The sequence below is a fragment of the Ovis canadensis genome, chromosome 6 (genome assembly GCF_042477335.2).
Source record: "Ovis canadensis isolate MfBH-ARS-UI-01 breed Bighorn chromosome 6, ARS-UI_OviCan_v2, whole genome shotgun sequence".
NCBI classification, from domain to species: Eukaryota; Metazoa; Chordata; class Mammalia; order Artiodactyla; family Bovidae; genus Ovis; species Ovis canadensis.
Genome location: NC_091250.1, coordinates 33492323 through 33512897, shown reverse-complemented (window position 1 = coordinate 33512897; position 20575 = coordinate 33492323). Strand labels below are relative to the sequence as shown.

Sequence of the window (20575 nt, the reverse complement as noted above, 5' to 3'; positions counted from 1 at the left end):
GAAATAATATACAAATCAACATAAAAATACAAAGAAAGCTGATCTGAAACAAAATCTGAGAAAAGGCAGTGTTTCAAGAAAATGGCGTACAAACCTGGACAGATCTGGTTAAGCTACTGAATTAAAAGAAAAAGAAAGAAGTCATGAATTCTGTATCCAACAATATTGTCAAAAAAAAAAAAAACCACACACAATTAACAAGCCTGGTCTGGTGAATGTATATAGAATACTGCCCACATCAGGGGAATACATTTTCTTTTCAAGTAGACAATTATGAAATTGATTACATCCTAGACCTGAAGGTAAGTACCAAAACAAACAAAAAAAAATCTGATTAACAGCATTTATAAACATCATTATTGGTAAAATAAAGGGAATATACTAGGTTCAAGAAAAGGAGTACTCAATTTTTTAAAGATCAATCCACCCAAGTTGATCTTTAGATACAACGTAACCCCAAACCAAATTCCAACAAGATTTTGGGGGAATTGGTCAAACAGATTACAAAATTCATACAATACAAAGAGCCAAAAAAAAAGAGTCAAGATATTTCCAATGAAGAAGGTAAGAAGACTAACTCCACTGAATTTCAGGACTTTACAAACATACAGTAATTAAAACAGTGCGGTAATAAGAGAGGAATAGACAAGTAAAGTATACCAGTGGAATCGATGAGAGTTCCCAGAAACAAACCCACACGTAAGTGGAAACCTAATCTATGATAGCTGGCACAGCAGATCAGAGAGAAAAAGGATACCCTCATCTGTATATTCTCTTGGGACAACTGAATTTATCTACATGGAAAAAAAAGAAAATGGATCCCTTCCTCACACTACATACAAAAACCAACTGCAGAAAGATAAAGAGCCTAAAAAAAGCAGATACATGAATTTGCTGGCAAAGGTCCTCTAGTCAAAGTTATGGTTTTTCCAGTAGTCATGTAGGGATGTGAGAGTTGGGCCATAAAGAAGGCTGAGCCCCAAAGAACTGATGCTTTCGAGCTGTGGTGCTGGAGAAGACTCTTTAGGTCCATTGAAGTGCAAGGAGATCCAACCAATCCATCTTAAAGGAAACCAGTACTGAAAATTCATTGGAAGGCCTGATGCTGAAGCTGAAGCTCCAATACTTTGGCCACCTGATGCGAAGAGCTGACTCACTGGAAAAGACCCTGATGCTGGGAAAGATTGAGGGCAGGAGGAGAAGGGGACGACAGAGGATGAGATGGTTGGATGGCATCACCGACTCAATGCAGATGAGTTTGATCAAACCCCAGGAGATAGTGAAGGACAGGGAAGCCTGGTGTGTTGCAGTCCATGGGGTCACAGTCAGACATGACCGAATGACTGAACAGCAAAGAGCCTAAATGAGAAAAGCAGAACTTCTGAAAGAGTATAGGAAAAGTAATCATTCTTCACGAATGCAGGTTAAAAAAAAAAGCTTGTAAAGAGCAGAAAAAAGTCAGATTTGTCATAACATTTAACAGAAGAAAATGGAGTAATGTTTTAAGAATTCTAAGACAAAGAAAGTAGGAACCAAATACATATTTTACCCAACCAAGCTGTCATAAAAGATGGGTAAGACATTCTCAAACATAAGAATTCAGGAAATTTAGAATCTAACAGAAAGCCAGCTTACAAAAACCACTTCAAAAACACAGACCATAGAAACGTGACTCAAAGAAAGAGCTCATGAGCAGACGTGCCGTAATACAAGAACCGACCATTAGGTGGTAAGGGTGACCCAATTTACTCACAGAACTCAAATACAAACAATTATGTATATTTAAGATTCGGAACAGAATATGTTACAAGCATGCTCTGGCGAGTCTGACTCTTTGAGACCCCATGGACTGTAGCCCTCCAGGCGCCTCTGTCCATGGGATTCTCCAGACAAGAATACAGCAGTAGGTAGCCATTTCCTTCTCCAGGCGATCTTCCCAACCCAGGGTCAAACCCACATCTCTTTCATCTCCTGCACTGATAGCCAGATTCTTGACCACTGCACCACCTAGAAAGCCCATTACAAGTCTAGACAACGTAAACATAACAATTTACCATCAATCTCAACTTAGGAATGAGCAGATGGGAAGAACGCAAAAGTGCCACATACAGAAACATATCACCTATCTAACAACTGAAACTTTTAATTTATAAAAACAAAAAATGGGAATGCTGCTTTTTGGCAATCAGCAAAAATTTTAAGGATGAGTAATATCCAGGTTGACAAGACACTGGAAAATGGACCCTTGTCTACATTAGGAAAATAAATAAGTCTAAATTTTAGTGGGTTGTGTGGCTGTTAGCATAAGTGATGCCATCTTAGGCCAGTACAGTTCCCCCTGTCCTTCCACTGACCCTACTTAGGACTATATTTCACTTCTCTGTCATCAAGAATTTGCAGTTAATAGATACTATTTAAAGATCATTAGGTCCAGGATGGCTCTATGTTCTGTTAATCCCCTGTTAAGGTCTTCAATGATGAAAGACCTTAGCTAACGTACTCCTGGTACCCAGAAGACTAGTTATCCATTCATAAATATTGACTTAAGAATAAATTTCCTATGTCCAAGCACGTACTCCCATGCCCTAAGTTAACTATCAAATTGTCCCAGGAGGTCCCTTGGCAGTGCAGAGTGCAGCTGAGAATGCTTCCAGATCACTGTCAGATGCCACCCAGTAAGTAGGTTACCCTATAATAAACTGACCCATTGATTATATGGAACTGCCTGCCTTGTTATTCAGTCTCAAGATACCTTCTCAATTCAGTAAGCACTCTTCATTCCCTCTGTCCTCCAACATGGGTAAACTGGCAAGATGCAGCAAAATTTTAAATCAAACTCCTAGAAGTGAAAAGATCCATCATTTTTAAAACTACCTCCAAAACCTGGATCAATTTACCCTCTCCAAGACAGACTCTGGAAAAATCAACACAAGAAATCAGAGGCCAAAGCAAAAGAAGAATGACAGAAAATGTGAAATTCTTCATCGCTCATTCTTTCTCCTCATATGGTCTACATTAGAGCATCTTGAAGGCAGAATCCAGTTCTTATTTGCATGCAGAAGTTAACAGAATGTAAAGCAATTTTAAGATGCATTCTGATTTTCCCCGTTTAACAGCAATTTTATAAAGAACAAGAGGAATTACCAAAAGAAAATTATGTTATTGCTGAGTACCTCTATTATGATGCTCCAGATATAACAGAACTCAAAACTGAAATATGCTTATTCCTAGGTCAAGGCTGTCTATAATAAGCACTGCTTTTGAAAACCTGGTTTAACTCTCTGGACCGTACCTGTCAGCCAGACCGTACAACCACGAAAGCCGCCTCTGGTCCCCACCACTTGTCCTCTCTTGTTCCTGCTGACATGGTGGGCCTGATAGGTGACATTCGTTGCTCTCTGCATCCCCTGGAAAAAAAGGGGGAAAAAAAGAAAGAATTTTGGTCTACTTGAGTCCCTTAAAAGGTAAACATATATTCCTTGCAAACATACAGTAACTGCTCTATGTAACATGACAAAAGCAAGGGAAAAAGATGAATACTAACAGCTTTTCCTTTCTTTAGAGTACCTGGCACAGTGTCCAGTCCTTCACATACACCAACTGATTCAGTCTGCTGCTGCTGCTAAGTCGCTTCAGTCGTGTCCGACTATGTACGACCCCGTAGACGGCAGCCCACCAGGCTCCCCTGTCCCTGGGATTCTCCAGGCAAGAACACTGGAGTGGGTTGCCAGTTCCTTCTCCAAAGCATGAAAGTGAAAAGTGAAAGTGAAGTTGCTCAGTCGTGTCCGACTCTTGGCGACCCCATGGACTGCAGCCTACCAGGCTCCTCCATCCATGGGATTTTCCAGGTAAGAGTACTGGAGTGGGGTGACATGGCCTTCTCCGATTTAGTCTGCACAGCTCCCCAAAGATGCACAAAGTCCTACTACTGTGGTTTTCCAGATTAAGGTGTTAAACTTGAGAAAAGTTAAATAACCTGCCCCAGTTCCCATAAACTGTGAATGGTGGACTCCAGAGCCCTGTCTTCTCACTCATTCATTCATTTATTCATCCATTCAACCAGTGATTCCTGAGGCCATACTGTACACCAAGTGAACAAAACAGGCTCCCTACCCTCATTGAGCTAACAGTCCACTGGGAGACAGACCAATAAAACTTAATTATTAAATCAGAAAGTGGCAAGTGCTCTGAAAATAAAATAGGATCAAACTGGAAAGAGAGATAGGGGGTGGCTGCTTCTTTAAACAGGATGATCAGGAAAAGCCTCTTGAGTAGAGGCATCTGAGCAGATTTCTGAATGAGGTGTAGAAGGGATGTCTGCAGGTATCGCGAAATGGGTAATGGAAAAAAAAAAATGGAATGCAACTGTTGTTCTCCCAAATTTTTTTCTTCTTAAACAAAAAAGGTATAAAATTACATAGGCTTCAAAGGATCTTTATAGACATTTCTCCAAAGAACAAACACAAATGGCAAATAAGCATGTTAAAAGACACTCAACCACATTAGCCATCCAAGAAGCAAAAATCAAAACCACGATGAGATACCACTGCACACCCACTAGGATGGCTATCATCAAAAAGACAGGCAAGGGGGCTTCCCTGATGGCTCAGCGGTAAAGAATCCACCTGTCAATGCGGGAGTCACAGGTTCGATCCCTGGTCCAGGAAGATCCCACATGCTGCAGAGCAACTAAGCCCGTGTGCCACAAATACTGAAGCCTGTGTGCCTTAGAGCCTGTGCTCGGCAACAAGAGAAGTCACTGCAATGAGAAGCCCGTGCACTGCAATGAAGAACAGCCCCAGCTCACCACAAATAGAAAAAAGCCCGAACAGCAACGAAGATGCAGCACAGTCAAAAACAAATACGTAAAATAAAAATTATTTTTTAAAAGACAGGCAATAACAAGTGCTAGTGAAGATACGGGGAAACCGGAATCCACATACATTCGCTGACGGAAATGTACAGCCACTTTGGAAAAGAGCAGTTCTACAAAATATTGCACATAATCACCAAATGATTCCCACTCCCAGATTTATACTCACGAGACGTGAACACACGTCCACATGAAACTTGTACACATATGCTCTAACAGCATGAGTCACAAAAGCCAATGGGTCAAACAACCCAACTGTGCATCACAGTAATTAAACAAAATGCTTTTTTTATTGTATGGTATATCCATATAAGGAAATATTATTTGCTAATAAAAAGGAATGAAGTACCAATACATCCTACAATATGGACAAACCTCAAAAACATTATACCAAGTGAAAGATGCTGGTAATAAAAGCCACATATTGCGTAATTCCATTTGTTAATATGTGAACCATCCAGAACAGCAAAATTTAGAGGGATACAAAGTAGATTAGTGACAGCCTCAGACTGGGATGTTAAGTGCCTTCTAATGGGAACGGGGTTCTTTTCTAGGGTGATTAAAATGCTCTAAAATTGACTGTGCCAATGGTTGCACAACTCTGTAAATACACTAAACAATGTGTATTTACAAATCGTACATTTTAAGTGGGTAAACTATGGTAGGCAAATTTATCTCAATAAAGTTGTTTTCTAAAATTGAAAAAAATGAATCATATAGGTTCTATTTTGCCCTCCCATGGAGCAAAAACATTATCATAGGGTCTTTCCAACAAGTTATGCCTTTGTAAAATAAGTGTCAGCATTCTTTTAATTGGGTGTTTGTATCTGATACTTTGTGTAGCTCTTCTTTTTCAACACAGTTTTATTCATCATTCATTCATTCATTTACTGAATGCACACTACATGCCTGATATTCTTCTAGGTTCTGATGAAAATACCTATAAAATCACTGTCCTCCTGAGGCCTTTCTAATCCTCCCTGTCAAGGCAGGAGTTCTCAAAGCCTGGTCCTTAGCCAGCAGCTTTGGCATCTCCTGGAATATGCTGGTAAAGAATCCACCTGCCAATGCAAGAGACATAGGTTCGATCTCTAGGTCTGGACTATCCCCTAGAGGAGGAAATGGCAACTCATTCCAGAATTTTTGCCTGGAAAATTCCATGGACAGTGGAGTCTGACAGGCTACAGTCCATGGGATCGCAAAGAGTCGGACCACACTGAGTGACTGAGCAAGCACGCATGGGAAGTGCCAGAAATGCAAATTATCAGAACCGATCCCAGGCAAACTAAGTCAGAAACTTTGGGATGAAGCCCAGCGATCTGTGTTCTAAAGCCTTCAAGGGACTCCAATGCCAATTCAAGTTTGAGAACCCACCGGAAAAACAGAGGAGGGAAAATACACCAAGATAAATATGGAAATTATGTAAGTCAGAAATAGCATCAAACAGGAGGGGAACGTAAATAAAGCCAAAAATGAGAAGTATCAGAGGAAGGGTGACGGGTAGACACGGTGGCCAGGGAAGGCTTCGGCCAGAATAAGGCACTGAAGGTCTCTGAGGACCTCTGAAGAAGTCCCTCCCAGACAGGGAACAGCAAACGCAGAGAAAGGCGGGAAGCAACGGGCAGCTCCAGAATGACTGCTGGGCAGCCGGAACAAGGCATCTGCAGACAGCAGTCAGTCATTCATTTAAAGCCAGAGCAGTGGCCATAACTGTGCTTCCACAGCCACACAAGTGGCTCAGGTTGACGCATGAAACAGTCAGAGATGGATTCAACCTTGACCCAGAGGTCACCAACACAGGGAACAAACACCCTCCCAGGTATACACACATGGACTTCGAAAAGGGACTATTTTTCCATCGAGATCTTCAACTTCCAGATGTATTCTTATCTAAAACTGGCTAGCCTAAAGAGGTGCCGGAGGTTCGGAATCTTTCACCTCCCTGCGCAACTGCCGGGGCCTGCAGGAGAAAGCATCTCTGTCTATCTGCCTCTTACTATCACCCATTGCCCTCGGGAGCAGGCAAAGGGACCTCAGGAGCCAAAAGGACCCCTCCCCCACTAACCATCCCACTAACAGATGTACTTCCAATAATCAGGAAGAATGCTAATAGGCGGTCTCCCATTTCATTTCCATTAAACTGAGGAGGCAGGCCTAACTTTCCGGCTCTGCATTTCCAGGATTTTAAAGAAAACACGGGGTATCAGACACAGACATCTGCATCTCTTGGCAAGCAATGGCACCTCTTTGCGGAAGTGTCCAGTTTCAGCTCCCAGCCAGGCAGCCTGGGAGGAGACAGAAGCTGAGTCTGCTGAAAGGGGACACGACAGGAATGGGGGGCACCAGGAGGGTGCTACACACGTTAGCTGTCTACACTTGCAGAACCTGTTCCACTTGGTCATTTGGTGTGGGGATGTTTTTCCAAATTACTTTGCTTTAGGGCAAGAAGAAACATGTATCTAATGAATTTTAATTCATTTTGGCACCATAAAACACCTTCTGCTTTTCTTTTTAAACTGAGTAGAATGTAAAAAAAATAACTGAGAAGCTATAAACTGCAGAGGATATGGTTGACAGAAGATATACCATAAAAGATTGTTTTAATCACTAGGAAAGTATGCTCCCTCCAGGCCTCTCGCCTCCTACGTTTCAAAAAATTCTGGCAGCCAATATGGCAGTCTGGGTACAAGGAGGCTTACTGTTTATGGACGTTGGATATTTTTCATATTAAAAAACAAAACTTTCAAAAAGATTTGGCATAATCTTCTAATTCCCAGTTTTTCGGAATAAACCAAAGAACATTTTTAAAATCTATTCAAATTGCAAGATGGTAGGTATATGCCTGAATTTTACTAAAAATCTAAAGGCCACTTCTGTATGTAATCTAGGGCCTCTTCTTTTCCTTTTCTGTTCCACTCTAGCCAAATCCTGCCTGTAATTCTGCTGGGGAAACTTGACATTAGTGACTAAGGGCCAGGAGTGAGTTATTTCCTTCCAACTCTCCACTTCTGTTCTCAGATCTTCAACGGCCTAGTTTCTAGCCACAGAACAGCAAAGTCAGGCTTATTTCCTAACAGTCTGGGTGGTTTGAAGTAATATTTGGCTTGGTGCACATACCGCCAGGCAGTCACTATAACATTTACTGCCCATAGGATTCATTTGTTGTTTTATACTTTTAGGGGTCTCTTTGCATATAGTTTTTACTTTCTCAAGAGAGTTGGTTGGTCAAGCAGTATGAGTTACAGGTTCTTTGTGTTTTTCACAACCCCCAACCTCTTTTCTTGAGCCTAGTCTGCACTCAGTAAAAGTCAGATATAAGGCATTTAAAGTGTGATTTGTGTTCTCTGTATAACTTGCAAATGAACTGATAACTGACATTCACAAGTTTCAAGAACAGCAGGACTGGGACAATTCATTTCAAGAGAATTCCTTCTCTTTCTTTGACTGGGACTAAATGACTCGATTGGGACTAAATGACTACCAGTCTTATTAACAGGCTAATGTCAGGTGGCCTTTCATATTTGTGGCATACATCTTCTACACCTTCTGCTGCTGTCCTCAACAGCCACACAACTGACCCTGTGCCCCTTTTTTGACCCACCTTAATTTGCCATGAACAGAGGAGCCTGGCAGAGCTACAGTCCATGAAACAGGAGAAGAATTTTACCAACTAAAACAACAACAAAGCAACAACTTCCACGTGGGATGTTTTGTTATTCTATCCACCTCCCTAAGGAACAAACTAACTTCTCCTGTGATGATATTTAGAGAATTTCAAGGTTTGTGAGTTTATTCTGATTTTATGAGGATCTCTGCATTTTTAAGTCGCATTTGCAAAGGCACAAAGCAGATACCAAATAACAGGAGTTAATTCTAGACTTCAAAAATCTATCACACATCCCACCATCCATCTTAAACTGACTGCCAAACTGTGTATTCCTCAAAAGGGAATACCTGAAATGGCCCCAGGCACGTTTGTTTTACATCCCAATTTACAATGAATAAACCGGAGAGATGGTAGAGTACCATGTAGACAAACTGATGAGTACAATAGGAAAAAGCTTTAGTTCAGAGAGTTACTGATGACTGAAACTAATCTTTTGAACATTAACAAGCCAAACACAAACAGCAAAAGCTCATACGTTCCTGGAGGTTAAGAAAACAACTGGTAAAGGCTACACTTAAAACCTTGCTACCTCAAAGCATGGTGCACAGCAAAACTGGCAGAGAGCTGGCTGCTCAACAGAAAGTGAATCTCTGGCCATATCCCGGATCTCCTGAATCAGAGCTAAGAAACTGGCATGTTTATCTGATCACTGATTGTCATGCATACACTCTGCATGTACATTATGGCTTGCCAACTATTCTGTTTTACAGATTAAAGAACATTTAAATATTGACTTAATGGATATTTTTTAATGGAATGGTGCTTGCTAAGGCCGCTGCTGCTAAGTCACTTCAGTTGTGTCCAACTCTGTGTGACCCCATAGACGGCAGCCCACCAGGCTCCTCTGTCCCTGGGATTCTCCAAGCAAGAACACTGGAGTGGGTGGCCATTTCCTTCTCTAATGCACGAAAGTGAAAAGTGAAAGTGAAGTCACTCAGCCGTGTCCAACTCTTAGCAACCCCATGGACTGCAGCCTACCAGGCTCCTCCGTCCATGGGATTTTCCAGACAAGAGTACTGGAGTGGGGTGCCATTGCCTTCTCCAGGAATAGCCCTTGGGTGACCTCTAATTGGGAAGCCTAGGCATAAAAGATTCCTGAAAAACAGAAATTACCTATCTGAGATTACCTATCTGTTCACTTATTCATTATTTGTTGATTGATCCCTCCTAGACATGGGAGAAAAATGATCAAGAACATTTCAGGGAAGGAGACAAACAATAAACAGATAAAGAAACCTTTATACTGTGACAGGCCCCTGCCTCCCATCACAGTGACAGTGGGGCATTCCCTACATACACGAAGAGGATTTAGAGGCTGGGCAGCCAAAAATATACTAATGCCTACCTCAAACCAGCTAAGAGAAAATTTGTGCATGAATGTTCACAGGAGCATTATTCATAGCAACTACAGTAGAAGAAACTCAAATGTTTATCTGCTAATGAAGGGTTAAGCAAAATGTGATACATCTGCAAAACATACCACTATATAATCACATAAAGGAACAAAGTATCCACACAGGCTACACTAGATGAACCTTGAAAACCTTATTCTAAGTTAAACAGAAGGCAATGGCAACCCACTCCAGTACTCTTGCCTGGAAAACCCCATGGACGGAGGAGCTGGTGAGCTGCAGTCCATCGGGTCACGAAGAGTCAGACACGACTGAAGCGACTTAGCAGCAGTAGCAGCAGCAAGTTAAAGAAGTCAGACACTAAGGCGATATATTGTTATGATTTCATTCAGAGGAAAGTCTAGAACAGGGAAATCCAGGGACAAAAAAGTAGATTATTGGTTGTCAGGGGATAGAGAGGGGGAAAGGAAAAAGGAGGATGAGTGCTAACGGCTACAGGGTTTCCTGCGGGGGTGATGAAAATATTCTAAAACTAGATATTGGTTAGTGATGGCTGTAAAACTGTGAATATACTACAAAGCAATGAGCTGAACTCTTAAAACATATGAGAGAGAAAGGGAGGGCAAGGATGCAAGCATCAAAGAAACTAGAGAGAAGAACAACAATGGCTGCAGTCATCTCACTGTATTTCTATACAGTATCCGATCTTTCCACTATTTTCATCCAGTTAAAACATACTTAGTAGAGAACTGTGTCCTTGGGAAAGGAAATTTCATAGAGAAAATGACCACTTAGGCGAATGCCAAAAACAGAAACAAACAAAAGATACAGCCTCTTCATGTGAACTAATTATTTAGTAAAATGTTTCAAAACAATTCAGTGGTGGATTGTACAGTTTTGCTGTCAGTGTGCTACAGGTAATTGACTCATCTCAGAGCAAAAGACAGGAACATCCAGGCAGGTGGATGAAAAAGTGCTAGTATCAACTGGACTTTATTTTAAATGACTAGTTTTGCATTTCGGAGTTACATAATTTACTTCCCCTTTTCCTTACTCAAAGCATAGAAAAGGCTTTCTCAACTTCAGCATTAATGACTTTTGGACCCTGGCACTGGTGATAATTCTTTGTTGAGGGGGCTGTTCTGTGCACTGAGAATTTTTTTAGCAGCATCTCTGGCCTCTGCCCAACACATGTCAGAAGCAACCCTGTCCACATAGACACATAAATGTAACAATAAAAAATGTCTCCAGATATTACCAAACACCCCCTAGCAGGTGGCGAATCTTTACCTGATTGAGAATCACTGAAGAAGAAAACTACTTCTTAAAGGTCAATATAACAGAACCAAGCTGGGGAAGCTTATTTCACATTCCAACTTTAGAGAAGTCACTGTGTTAAGGGGAGGCTAACTGACAGCTGGGTACCCTGCGAGAGCCAGACCAGCAGAACTGCCCAAAACCATGATTCCAAAGTTGCCACCATCTCTCGAAATTTCCTTCTCCAAGGAAGAAAGTAACAACAAATACACAAATAAGTAGGGAAAAAATGTCAGTAGCCATCCCAGAGTTATTATCTAGACCTGCCCTAACCATAGAACTTTCTGAGATGCTAAAAATGTTCTATACTGCATGGTCCAAAACAGTGGCCACGAGCTTCCTATGAAAATGTAGTGCTTGAAACACAGAATTTTTTCATTTTAACTAAATTTAAGTTGCCACAGGTGACTAGTGGCTACCATGCTGGACACTGCAGATCCAGATCCTGCCATTCTTCCTGTTCTTGTGGTCAGCCAACAATGGAGCACACTCTTGGCAGACGTCCAGCTTTCTTTCTCCTTTAGGCAACCTTTCCAGCAGCGGCTCCCTAACTTCCGGCTCAATACCCGCCCCTGCCTTCAGCCAGGTCCATGCTCTGGAGGAGGACTATATAGCTTTTCAGATGTCAGACTGTTCCACTTTTCTATCACCTCAGTCTTCCTTCAAATCCAGAATGAGCTGTTGGCCTTCTACGAAAGGCTTTGCACAGTATGAGGGACACACTGTTTGTTCAGAGAAGGAGAACTGATAAAAGGGAAAAGTATCTCATTCACTTATTTGCTTTTTTATTATTAACTCTCTCCCAGGTAGAATGCAATATCCATGCGAGCCGGGCCCTGTCTGTCTTTTTATGACTGCATCTCCAGCACCTAGGACAAAGGCATACACCAACCAGGTGTTAAATATAAGATGACTTAATAAATAAAAACACCCTGCATTTAATGCCTTAAATAAATAAGAATGCCCATTTAAAGCACCAGCTATAGAGCTTTAAATATATTAACTGATTTAAACCTTGCTATAACCCTACGAGGTATGCACTGTTAGCTCCATTACAAGGTATGTTTTATTATCCACACTGTTACATTTGAAGACATTGAGACACACAGGAGTTAGGTAACATGCCCAAGATTACACAGGTAGTAAATGACAAAACTGTAATTTTAATCCTACCCTATATGGAGCTTACTCTCTTATTCAAGCTGTGCTAGGTTACTAGTAAATTATCTAAGCCTTTTAATATCAGAAGTACCCTAGCTAACTCTGTACCCTAACCTTTATCCCCATCTTGTTATATGAGCAGAAGCTCAGTGTACACACGAAACCTCTATAACGAAATATGATTACATGGTAACAGCAGAGTGCAACGTAATGGGGAGGTGCAGAAACAATTCATCCTACACCCTAGAGTGTGTGGGCACAGGAGGGCCACACTGTTTTGGTAAAGGCGTCTGAGGCTCTGAAGATTTCCACAGATGATAAAGGTCAACAGGCATCCGGGCAGAAGGAAAAGCTTGTGTAAAACCCTGAGAACGTAAGGCATAGAAAGAAAACTGACGCTGGACATATGGAGTTACAGGACTCTGGGGAGAGGAGGAGAGAGGGGGCTGGAACGGCAAACCAGAATGAGGCTGCATGCGCTTCCAGTGTGCTAGATGGATCTCACACTCACCTGCGGGTAGCAAGGGTCCAACTCCACCATAAAGCAGGTTCAGACAAAGGATCTGGGCCAACATGAGTCTACAAAATGGGTGAGTGACACCTGGGTCTCAACCGAGAGCCAACTAACACACACTTTGAAGTGTTTTCCAAAGGCAGATGAAAACCAGTCCCAACGGAGAAAGGTTAAGGCAGATGGAGAATGATATCCATTACATCTGATGTTTTGTCAGACTGAGGTAAGAGGAGGCTAACAGGGCTCTCTGTATTTTTTATTTTCTTTACTATTTTTGTAGGTACATGAAGATACCGCCCTTCTCTCTAAATTCTCTAACTCAAATTTAACCAGCGAATCTTTATTTCCAACCTTCACCTAACTCGATTCCTACTGGCTATCTACATGTTCCTATGGAGGTTTTAAAATGTGGTTAGTCTAAACTGAGGTGTGTGCTGAGTGTAAAAAATACACTTATGCATATTTCTTAATAATTTTATATTGATTATGACAGTACTGAACTCATTTTTATACTGAGATGACAGTACTTTAGCTATGGGGTTCCCTGATGGCTCAGTGGTAAAGAACCTGTCTGCCAATGAAGGAGAAGCACGTTCAATCCCTGGGTCAGGAAGATTCCCTGGAGAAAGAAATGTCAACCCACTCCAGTATTCTTGCCAGGAAAATCCCATGGACAAAGGAACCTGGCAGGTTACAGTCCATGGGGTTGCAAAGAATTGGACAAAATGGAGCAACCGAGCACACACATAGCCTTGTTCTACAGACTATCTCTACTAAGAATGCCTGTTCCTTACAGAAAGTGAAGTTGCTCAGTCATGTCCGACTCTTAACGACCCCATGGACTGCAGCCCAACAGGCTCCTCCGTCTATGGCATTTTCCAGGCAAGAGTACTGGAGTGGCTTGCCATTTCCTTCTCCAGGAGATCTTCCTGATCCAGGGATCGAACCCGGGTCTCCCACATTGTAGGCAGATGGTTTACGTCTGAGCCACCAGGGAAGACCTGCAGCATGCTTAATACTGGTTCCACCTCCTACAACCTCTATGATATCTGTGCCTCAGCTTCTTCATCAATAAAATGGAGACACTAACTGGTGTTTTCTGGGGCTCCAAAATCACTGCAGATGGTGACTGCAGCCATGAAATTAAAAGACACCTGCTTCTTGGAAGAAAAGCTGTGACAAAGCTAGACAGCATATTAAAAAAGCCGAGATAAGACTTTGCCAACAAAGGTCCATAGAGTCAAAGCTATGGTTTTTCCAGAAGTCATGTACAGATGTGAGAGTTGGACCATAAAGAAGGCTGAACACTGAAGAATTGATGTTTTTGAACTATGGTGTTGGAGAAGACTCTTGAGAGTCCCTAGGACAGCAAGGAGATTAAACCAGTCAATCCTAAAGGAAATCAACCCTGAATATACATTGGAAGGACTGATGCTGAAGCTCTAATACTTTGGCCACCTGATGCGAAGAGCCTACTCATTGGAAAAGACCCTGATGCTGGGGAAGACTGAAGGCAGAAGGAGAAGGTGGTGGCAGAGGATGAGACGGTTGAATAGCATCACCGATTCAATAGACATCAATGAGTCTGAGCAAACTCTGGGAGATGGTGAAGGACAGGGAAGCTTGGAGTGCTGCAGTTCATGGAGTCGCAAAGAGTCAGACACGACTGAGTGACCGAACAATTGGAATAAAGAGGATAACTGCAACAATAAGAGCTAACACACGTAACACTGAGGCAGTAAGGGCTACCAGACACATAATGCTATATGCCAGACATTGTCCTAAGCATTTTTCACACATTAACTCCTTTAATTTTCACAATATCCCTGTGAGACTATCACTCCCACTTTATAGAGGAGCAAAGTAGAGGCACAGAAATTAAGTAACTAGTCACAGGTTACACAATGAGTAAACTGTGAAACCCAGGATCAAATCCAGGCAGTCAGTTCCAGGATCCTTGCTTTAAACCACTGTCTCTCATGATACTCACCTCAAAAATGTTACAAAAAATCAGTAAGTTAATTTACCAAATAATGTGAAACTGTCTCCAGCAAACAGTAAAATTTCCTCAGTGTTTATCATCACCATCCAGCCCTGAATCTATTTCCCAAATCCCCTGCATGCCACATCTATTCTCCCCAGCTCCCAGGGCTAAATCATCTTTCAACACCTCCCCATCTTTCATCCCCTAAATCTGGGCAGTCCCTCATAACTCTTCCTAGAATGCTGTTAAGGCAGCTACTCTGTTTGCCACCACCGCGTTAGCCCAGCTCCAGATGCACCCCCTCACGACTGGATGAGTTAACAGCAATAACAAGAAAAACACATGAACCAATGCACAGGCATGCTTCAAACCTATTAATTCATTTAAACCTCACTATAACCCTGTTTCGGAGAAGGCAATGGCACCCCACTCCAGTACTCTTGCCTGGAAAATCCCATGGATGGAGGAGCCTGGTAGGCTGCTGTCCATGGGGTCGCTAAGAGTCGGACACGCCCGGGCGACCTCACTTTCACTTTTCACTTTCACACATCGCAGAAGGAAATGGCAACCCACTCCAGTGTTCTTGCCTGGAGAATCCCAGGGACGGGGGAGCCTGGTGGGCTGCCGTCTAAGGGATCGCACAGAGTCGGACACGACTGAAGCGACTCAGCAGCAGCAGCAGCAGCAGCAGCAGCATAACCCTGTCTGTTCGCCAGGACTTCTACATGTGGGCTCTAACAGCATCTAATTTCTTCAGCAGACCAGTCCCTCTGGAATACCAATTTCATCATGTGTTGGGAACTTGAAAGATATGTGCATTCTCTACACACGAGGCGATCAGTTGATGTATATGAGAGGGAAAGATGATGGGTGTTCCCTATTGGGGCAAAGAAAGATTTACAAGGCCCTGAAAATTAAAAATTCTAGCTTCATCAAAAATCTCTCACAGAATCCAGTCTCAACTCAGCAGCCAAACATTAACAACTATATAGCCTAGCCCCAGACTGCTTATTCAATCTTCTCTCCACAGGTCTCTTCATTGTTCCTGGAGTAAATAACAAGTATTATTATTATTTATAGTAATTATAATAATATTACAATAAACAATATAAATTATTTTTGTTCCCAGACCTTATTCATACAGCTTCCCTCTACCTCAAAAACCTAAGCACACTTCTCCACCAAAGTTAAAGTTGCTCAGTTCTGTCCAACTCTTTGCAACCCCATGGACTGTCTGCCAGGCTCCTGTATCCATGAAATGGGTGTGTAGTCATTCCCTTCTCCGGGGGATCTTCCTAACCCAGGTCTCCATCACTGCAGGGGCATTACCGTCTGAGCCACCAGGGAAGGCCTCTCTTCCATAAATCCTCTCCAAAACATCCAGACTAAACTAATCTCTCCTCTAAATTGTGATAAAAATAACTGGGCCTGTAATGATATATTCATCACCCAGCAAATGCCAACTACAACCCCAACCAGGCCATGACCAGCCAGAAGGCAAGCTGCGAGTCCCTCATTTCTCATCTTCTCTGAGGGCTTCTACAAAGTACATGCACTTTTTGGCAAGTGGAACAGTAAATGAGTTACAGACGGTGTAGCTGAAATGACCTGTGAATACTCTAATTTAACCAACCCTTTGTCCCTAACCAGGAAATACCTCAGAGTAACAGGAGCAATATCAATAATTGCATAGCAGTGGTATCACTGACCTTTCCAAATCATTACCTTCTTTACTCCTCAAAACTGTCTAGAGAAGTCCAGGCTATTATATCTTTAAGTCAGCTGAGGTTTAAAGAAGTCGAGTGTTTTCACTCAGGATCAAACAACTACTAAATGGCAAAGTTGGAACCAGAGACCAGACTGGTAGTCAGGGCTCCTTCTCAATGTTCTAATTCACCTTTTATCTCCTTCTCCCTCCTATCACCTAAAGGAAGAGTGAAGTAACTTAAAAGGAGAAAGGAATCGGGTGAGAATCCTTGGTAACCTCAGAAATGGTAAATTAATGACTTGAAATGAACACTTGTCTGAAATGGCTTTTTTTCCCTTCGATTCACCAAGGGTAATGATGACTTACAAGGCTGCATTTAAACCTCATGATCTTGCTGTACTGTGGAAAAAAATTTCCATCCAGACTTAAAACCAAGGCCTTTCCGGCCTCCAGAGTAGGACACCACCTCCCCCACCCTACTCCCACCTCACTTACAAAAGCTTAGCTAAAGGCAGTTTCTTAGCAAGAATAATTAAGGAAGGAAGCAATCTTCTGAGGACACAACACTTCCCCATCAAAGCCAACTGGCAGTCCTTGCTAAACGTTATAAACCACTAGTTTCCCCCTACATTTTAGTTTCCACGTTATTTGTTAAATATTCCAGTGTAACACCGAGTCACAAAGAACCTCAGTTCAGGGCAGTCTCAACTCATGAATGGCCACATTGTTGGGTACTCTCCCTTCATGTTGTAAGTCAGAAATGGAAAGACATGGAGATGGACCCAAACCTGAGCTAACTGCACTGGCAGAGCCAAGAAAAATCAGGAATGCACCAAAGGCGCCGGCCTCCGCTTCCTCTGCAGACCTTCAGGCCATTGGAAGGGATGCGGGCAGCTTCTCCTCGCCGGAGGTTTCAGCAGCCGCCAGCTCACTCCCGAAAGATGGTCCTCGAGGTCTCATCCGAGCCGTGGAGCTGAAGAAGCGGGCGTTCTTCCCACGGGCCGTGGTTCCGACTGCCTGCAGAACCCAGCCCGAGACCCCCGCCCCAGCCACGCCACGCCACGACACCGGGCACCACCCACCGCCCCTGCTGGAAGACGCCGCGGCCTCGGGTACCCTCCCGGCTTCTCCAAGCAGGATGCAGAAGGAGCGGACAGTGGCTCCAAATGGATCTGCAGCTGGAGCCTCTCAGAGCCTCCGCACATCTGCTTCGACTCACCCAGTTCTGCGCGTTATTGCTCAATTTGACTTTCTTGCACAGGCTACCGGGGACCTCCATGGCTACACAGCGCGCGCGGGTGCCGGGATTCTCAGCGCCGGGATTCTCAGCGCCGGGAGCGAAGCCACAGGACCTGAGGCCGGCGGGGGCGGGGCGGGAAGGCGGGGCCTCCTCGCGACGAGGCTGGCGCGAGCTGTCGTACGCACGCGCTCGTGCTCGTGGCTCTGACTGCGCGCCGCGTCGGCCGCGCCTCCGAAATGGGTCCGGGGCAGAGGTGTGTGGGGTGGAGCGACCAGAGGCAGGAGTTGGGGGCGGGCTTCAGGGCGCGCACCGACGCGAGCGCGCACGACGCTCCTCCCCTTCTCAGAAGGGGCGGAGCCTGAGAAGGTAGTCGTGGAACTTCGCCGGTCCCTCCTCGGCTTGCACCTTGCGCTGCGCATGCGTGGAGGCTGGACCGCCCCCCACCTCCACCCCCGGTCCCAAGCCTCCACCTAGAGACAAGATAGCAGCCTCCTTGCTCTTGGCGGGTGTGGCTCCCTGCTGCTGTTTACTAGAAAGAAGACGTTGACGTGATCTCCCGCTCCTGTCTTTTCCTCCACAAGCCCGGTCACCAGTTTCCTATCTTCCAAATCTGTGCTCATCTCGGTTTGGGCACATATAAAAAGGAATTTTCCAGCATCTCAAAGAGAAGATTGAACAGCTTATTGTCCACACATTCCTCTTCGTTTTGAAATTCTGCCCAACAATTAAAAAAAAAAAGTCAATACACCATCAGTAGTTAACATCTCTTCTGGTTTTAGCGGTTATCTGCCAGGTGCCTCCGTCCCCACTAGAAGACATCTCTTGAGAAGATTTCTGTCAGGTACTTCTCACCGGCTAAGTCAAAAAGGGGCATGTATTTTATTAGTTTCTCATGAAATCCTTAGAGGAATGAAATCCAGGCTGAGGGAGAGCCCTTGGTTACCACTCAGTAGAATGCCCTTCTGTAGAGGACATTTTCAAACTCACCCGAGAATTCAGTGGCTACTTCACCTGAGGATGGGCTGGGGGTGGAGGGAGCTTCCTCTGGGAGTTATCTTCCTTTCCACGTCCGAGGACAGAGGAGCCTGGCGGGCTACAGTCCCTGGGGTCGCAAGAGTCGAACTCGACTTAAAGAGTAAAGCACCACTCTCAGAGCATTTCCGTAGCTGTTTGCAGCGCTTCCCCGATAACCCAGTGCCTTCCGCCGCTACACGCGCATACCAACCACTAAGACGTTACTCCCTCTTTGTTGGAGGACAAAAGGAAATGAAAAATGCCCACCAAACTGAGAAGGTATCTTGCAACTGAAAAAAATGAGACAGGCAGCTCCATGTAGTCAGTGAAAGTGAAAGTCGCTCAGTCCTGTCCGACTGTTTGCAACCCCATGAACTGTAGCCCACCAGGCTCTTCTATCCATGGAATTCTCCAGGCCAAAAATACTGGAGTGGGTTGCCATTCCCTTCCCCAGGGGATCTTCCTGACCCAGGGATGGAACTCGGGTTTCGAGCTCTGCAGGCAGATTCTTTACAGTCTGAGTCACCAGGGAAGTTCATGTAATCAACGGATTTGTTTATTATTCAGTAACTTACAGGATGGGATCAGAAGGACTATGATTCAGAGGCATTTGCAGTTTCACTGCATATGCTGCTGAGGGGCCATTGGGGCAGTTTTATAGCTAGCCAAGGGAATGGGAGTAGTGCTTAGAAACAGGAAGTGCATTCCTAAGTCAAGATTTATAGACGGCTAACTAGTCTCCTGGGTTCTGGGAAAATGTCAGCAAAGGTCTTCATCATTTTTCAGGGACTAAAGTTTCCCTGGTGGCTCAGACGGTACCATTACCTAGAAAATCCCATGGACAGAGGAGCCTGGTAGGCTACAGTCCATGGGGTTGAAAAGAGTCGGACACGACTGAGTGACTTCATTCATTCATTCAAGATAGCATAGAGGCCACTGGGTGCTGAAGTGAAAGTGTTAGTCGCTCGGTTGTGTCCAACTCTTTGGAACCCCATGGACTGCAGTCCACCAGGTTCCTCTGTCCATGGGATTCTCCAAGCAAGAATACTGGAGTTGGTTGCCATTCCCTTCTCTAGGGGATCTTCCTGACCCAGGATCGAACCCAAGTCTTCTGCATTGCAGGCTGTCTCTTTACTGTCGGAGCCACCAGGGAAGTCACTGGATCCTAATGATTATTAAATAGTATCTATTAACTACAAAGCTCTTGATGACGGTAAAATGATTTACTGTAGACTACAGTCCTGGGTGGGGTCAGTGGAAGGATAGGAACTTGTACATGCCCGAGCTGGCATCAGTGAAGCTGACAGTCATACATTCTTAGTAGCTAGCAAACCAGTCCCCTGTTTATTTGCCCTACTGCTACTGTCTTAGTGTTAGGCCTTCCCCATATTCAGGAAGAATCACAACTAATCTCTGTATATAGGCATCTTGTGCTTCTACTGCCCACACGCTCCATTCTTGTCATTGCTGTCAGAGTAGTGTCTCTAAAAATTTGACCCTCAAATTGCCGATGGTTCCTTATAGCTTTTTCTTTGGGGATTCTTCATTTACAGCCTGTATACGTAGAACTTAATTTCAGTGAATTTCTGAACTCATCCAATAACAGAATGAGTTTGGAAGAGGATCCCAAGCTTCAGATGAAAACACAACATCACATCTGGAATCAGCCATTTCTCTAAGAAGACCCAGGATTCTTGGTTTTCAGAAGCAAATGTTTTTTAAATATCACAATCTAGGCTTCTGAG

The 20575-nt window shown here is 43.7% G+C and overlaps 1 protein-coding gene across 3 annotated transcripts in view; it reads right to left on the bottom strand.

Annotated features, from left to right (window-relative positions):
• PAPSS1 (3'-phosphoadenosine 5'-phosphosulfate synthase 1) overlaps positions 1-19027 on the bottom strand; it is a 121982-nt gene extending 102955 nt beyond the window's left edge. The window contains exons 1-3 of one of the 3 annotated variants that reach the window (XM_069592968.1): positions 18804-19027; positions 17796-18671; positions 3293-3407 (exon numbers count right to left, since the gene is read on the bottom strand). In XM_069592968.1, the coding sequence (XP_069449069.1) occupies positions 3293-3407; positions 17796-17855 (175 nt within the window). In that variant the 5' untranslated portion in view covers positions 17856-18671; positions 18804-19027. Of the gene's footprint in view, positions 1-3292; positions 3408-17364; positions 18672-18803 lie in introns of those variants that run through there. The other 2 variants (XM_069592970.1, XM_069592971.1) reach the window with 2 other exon arrangements.
• Between the last annotated feature and the right edge of the window lie 1548 nt (positions 19028-20575).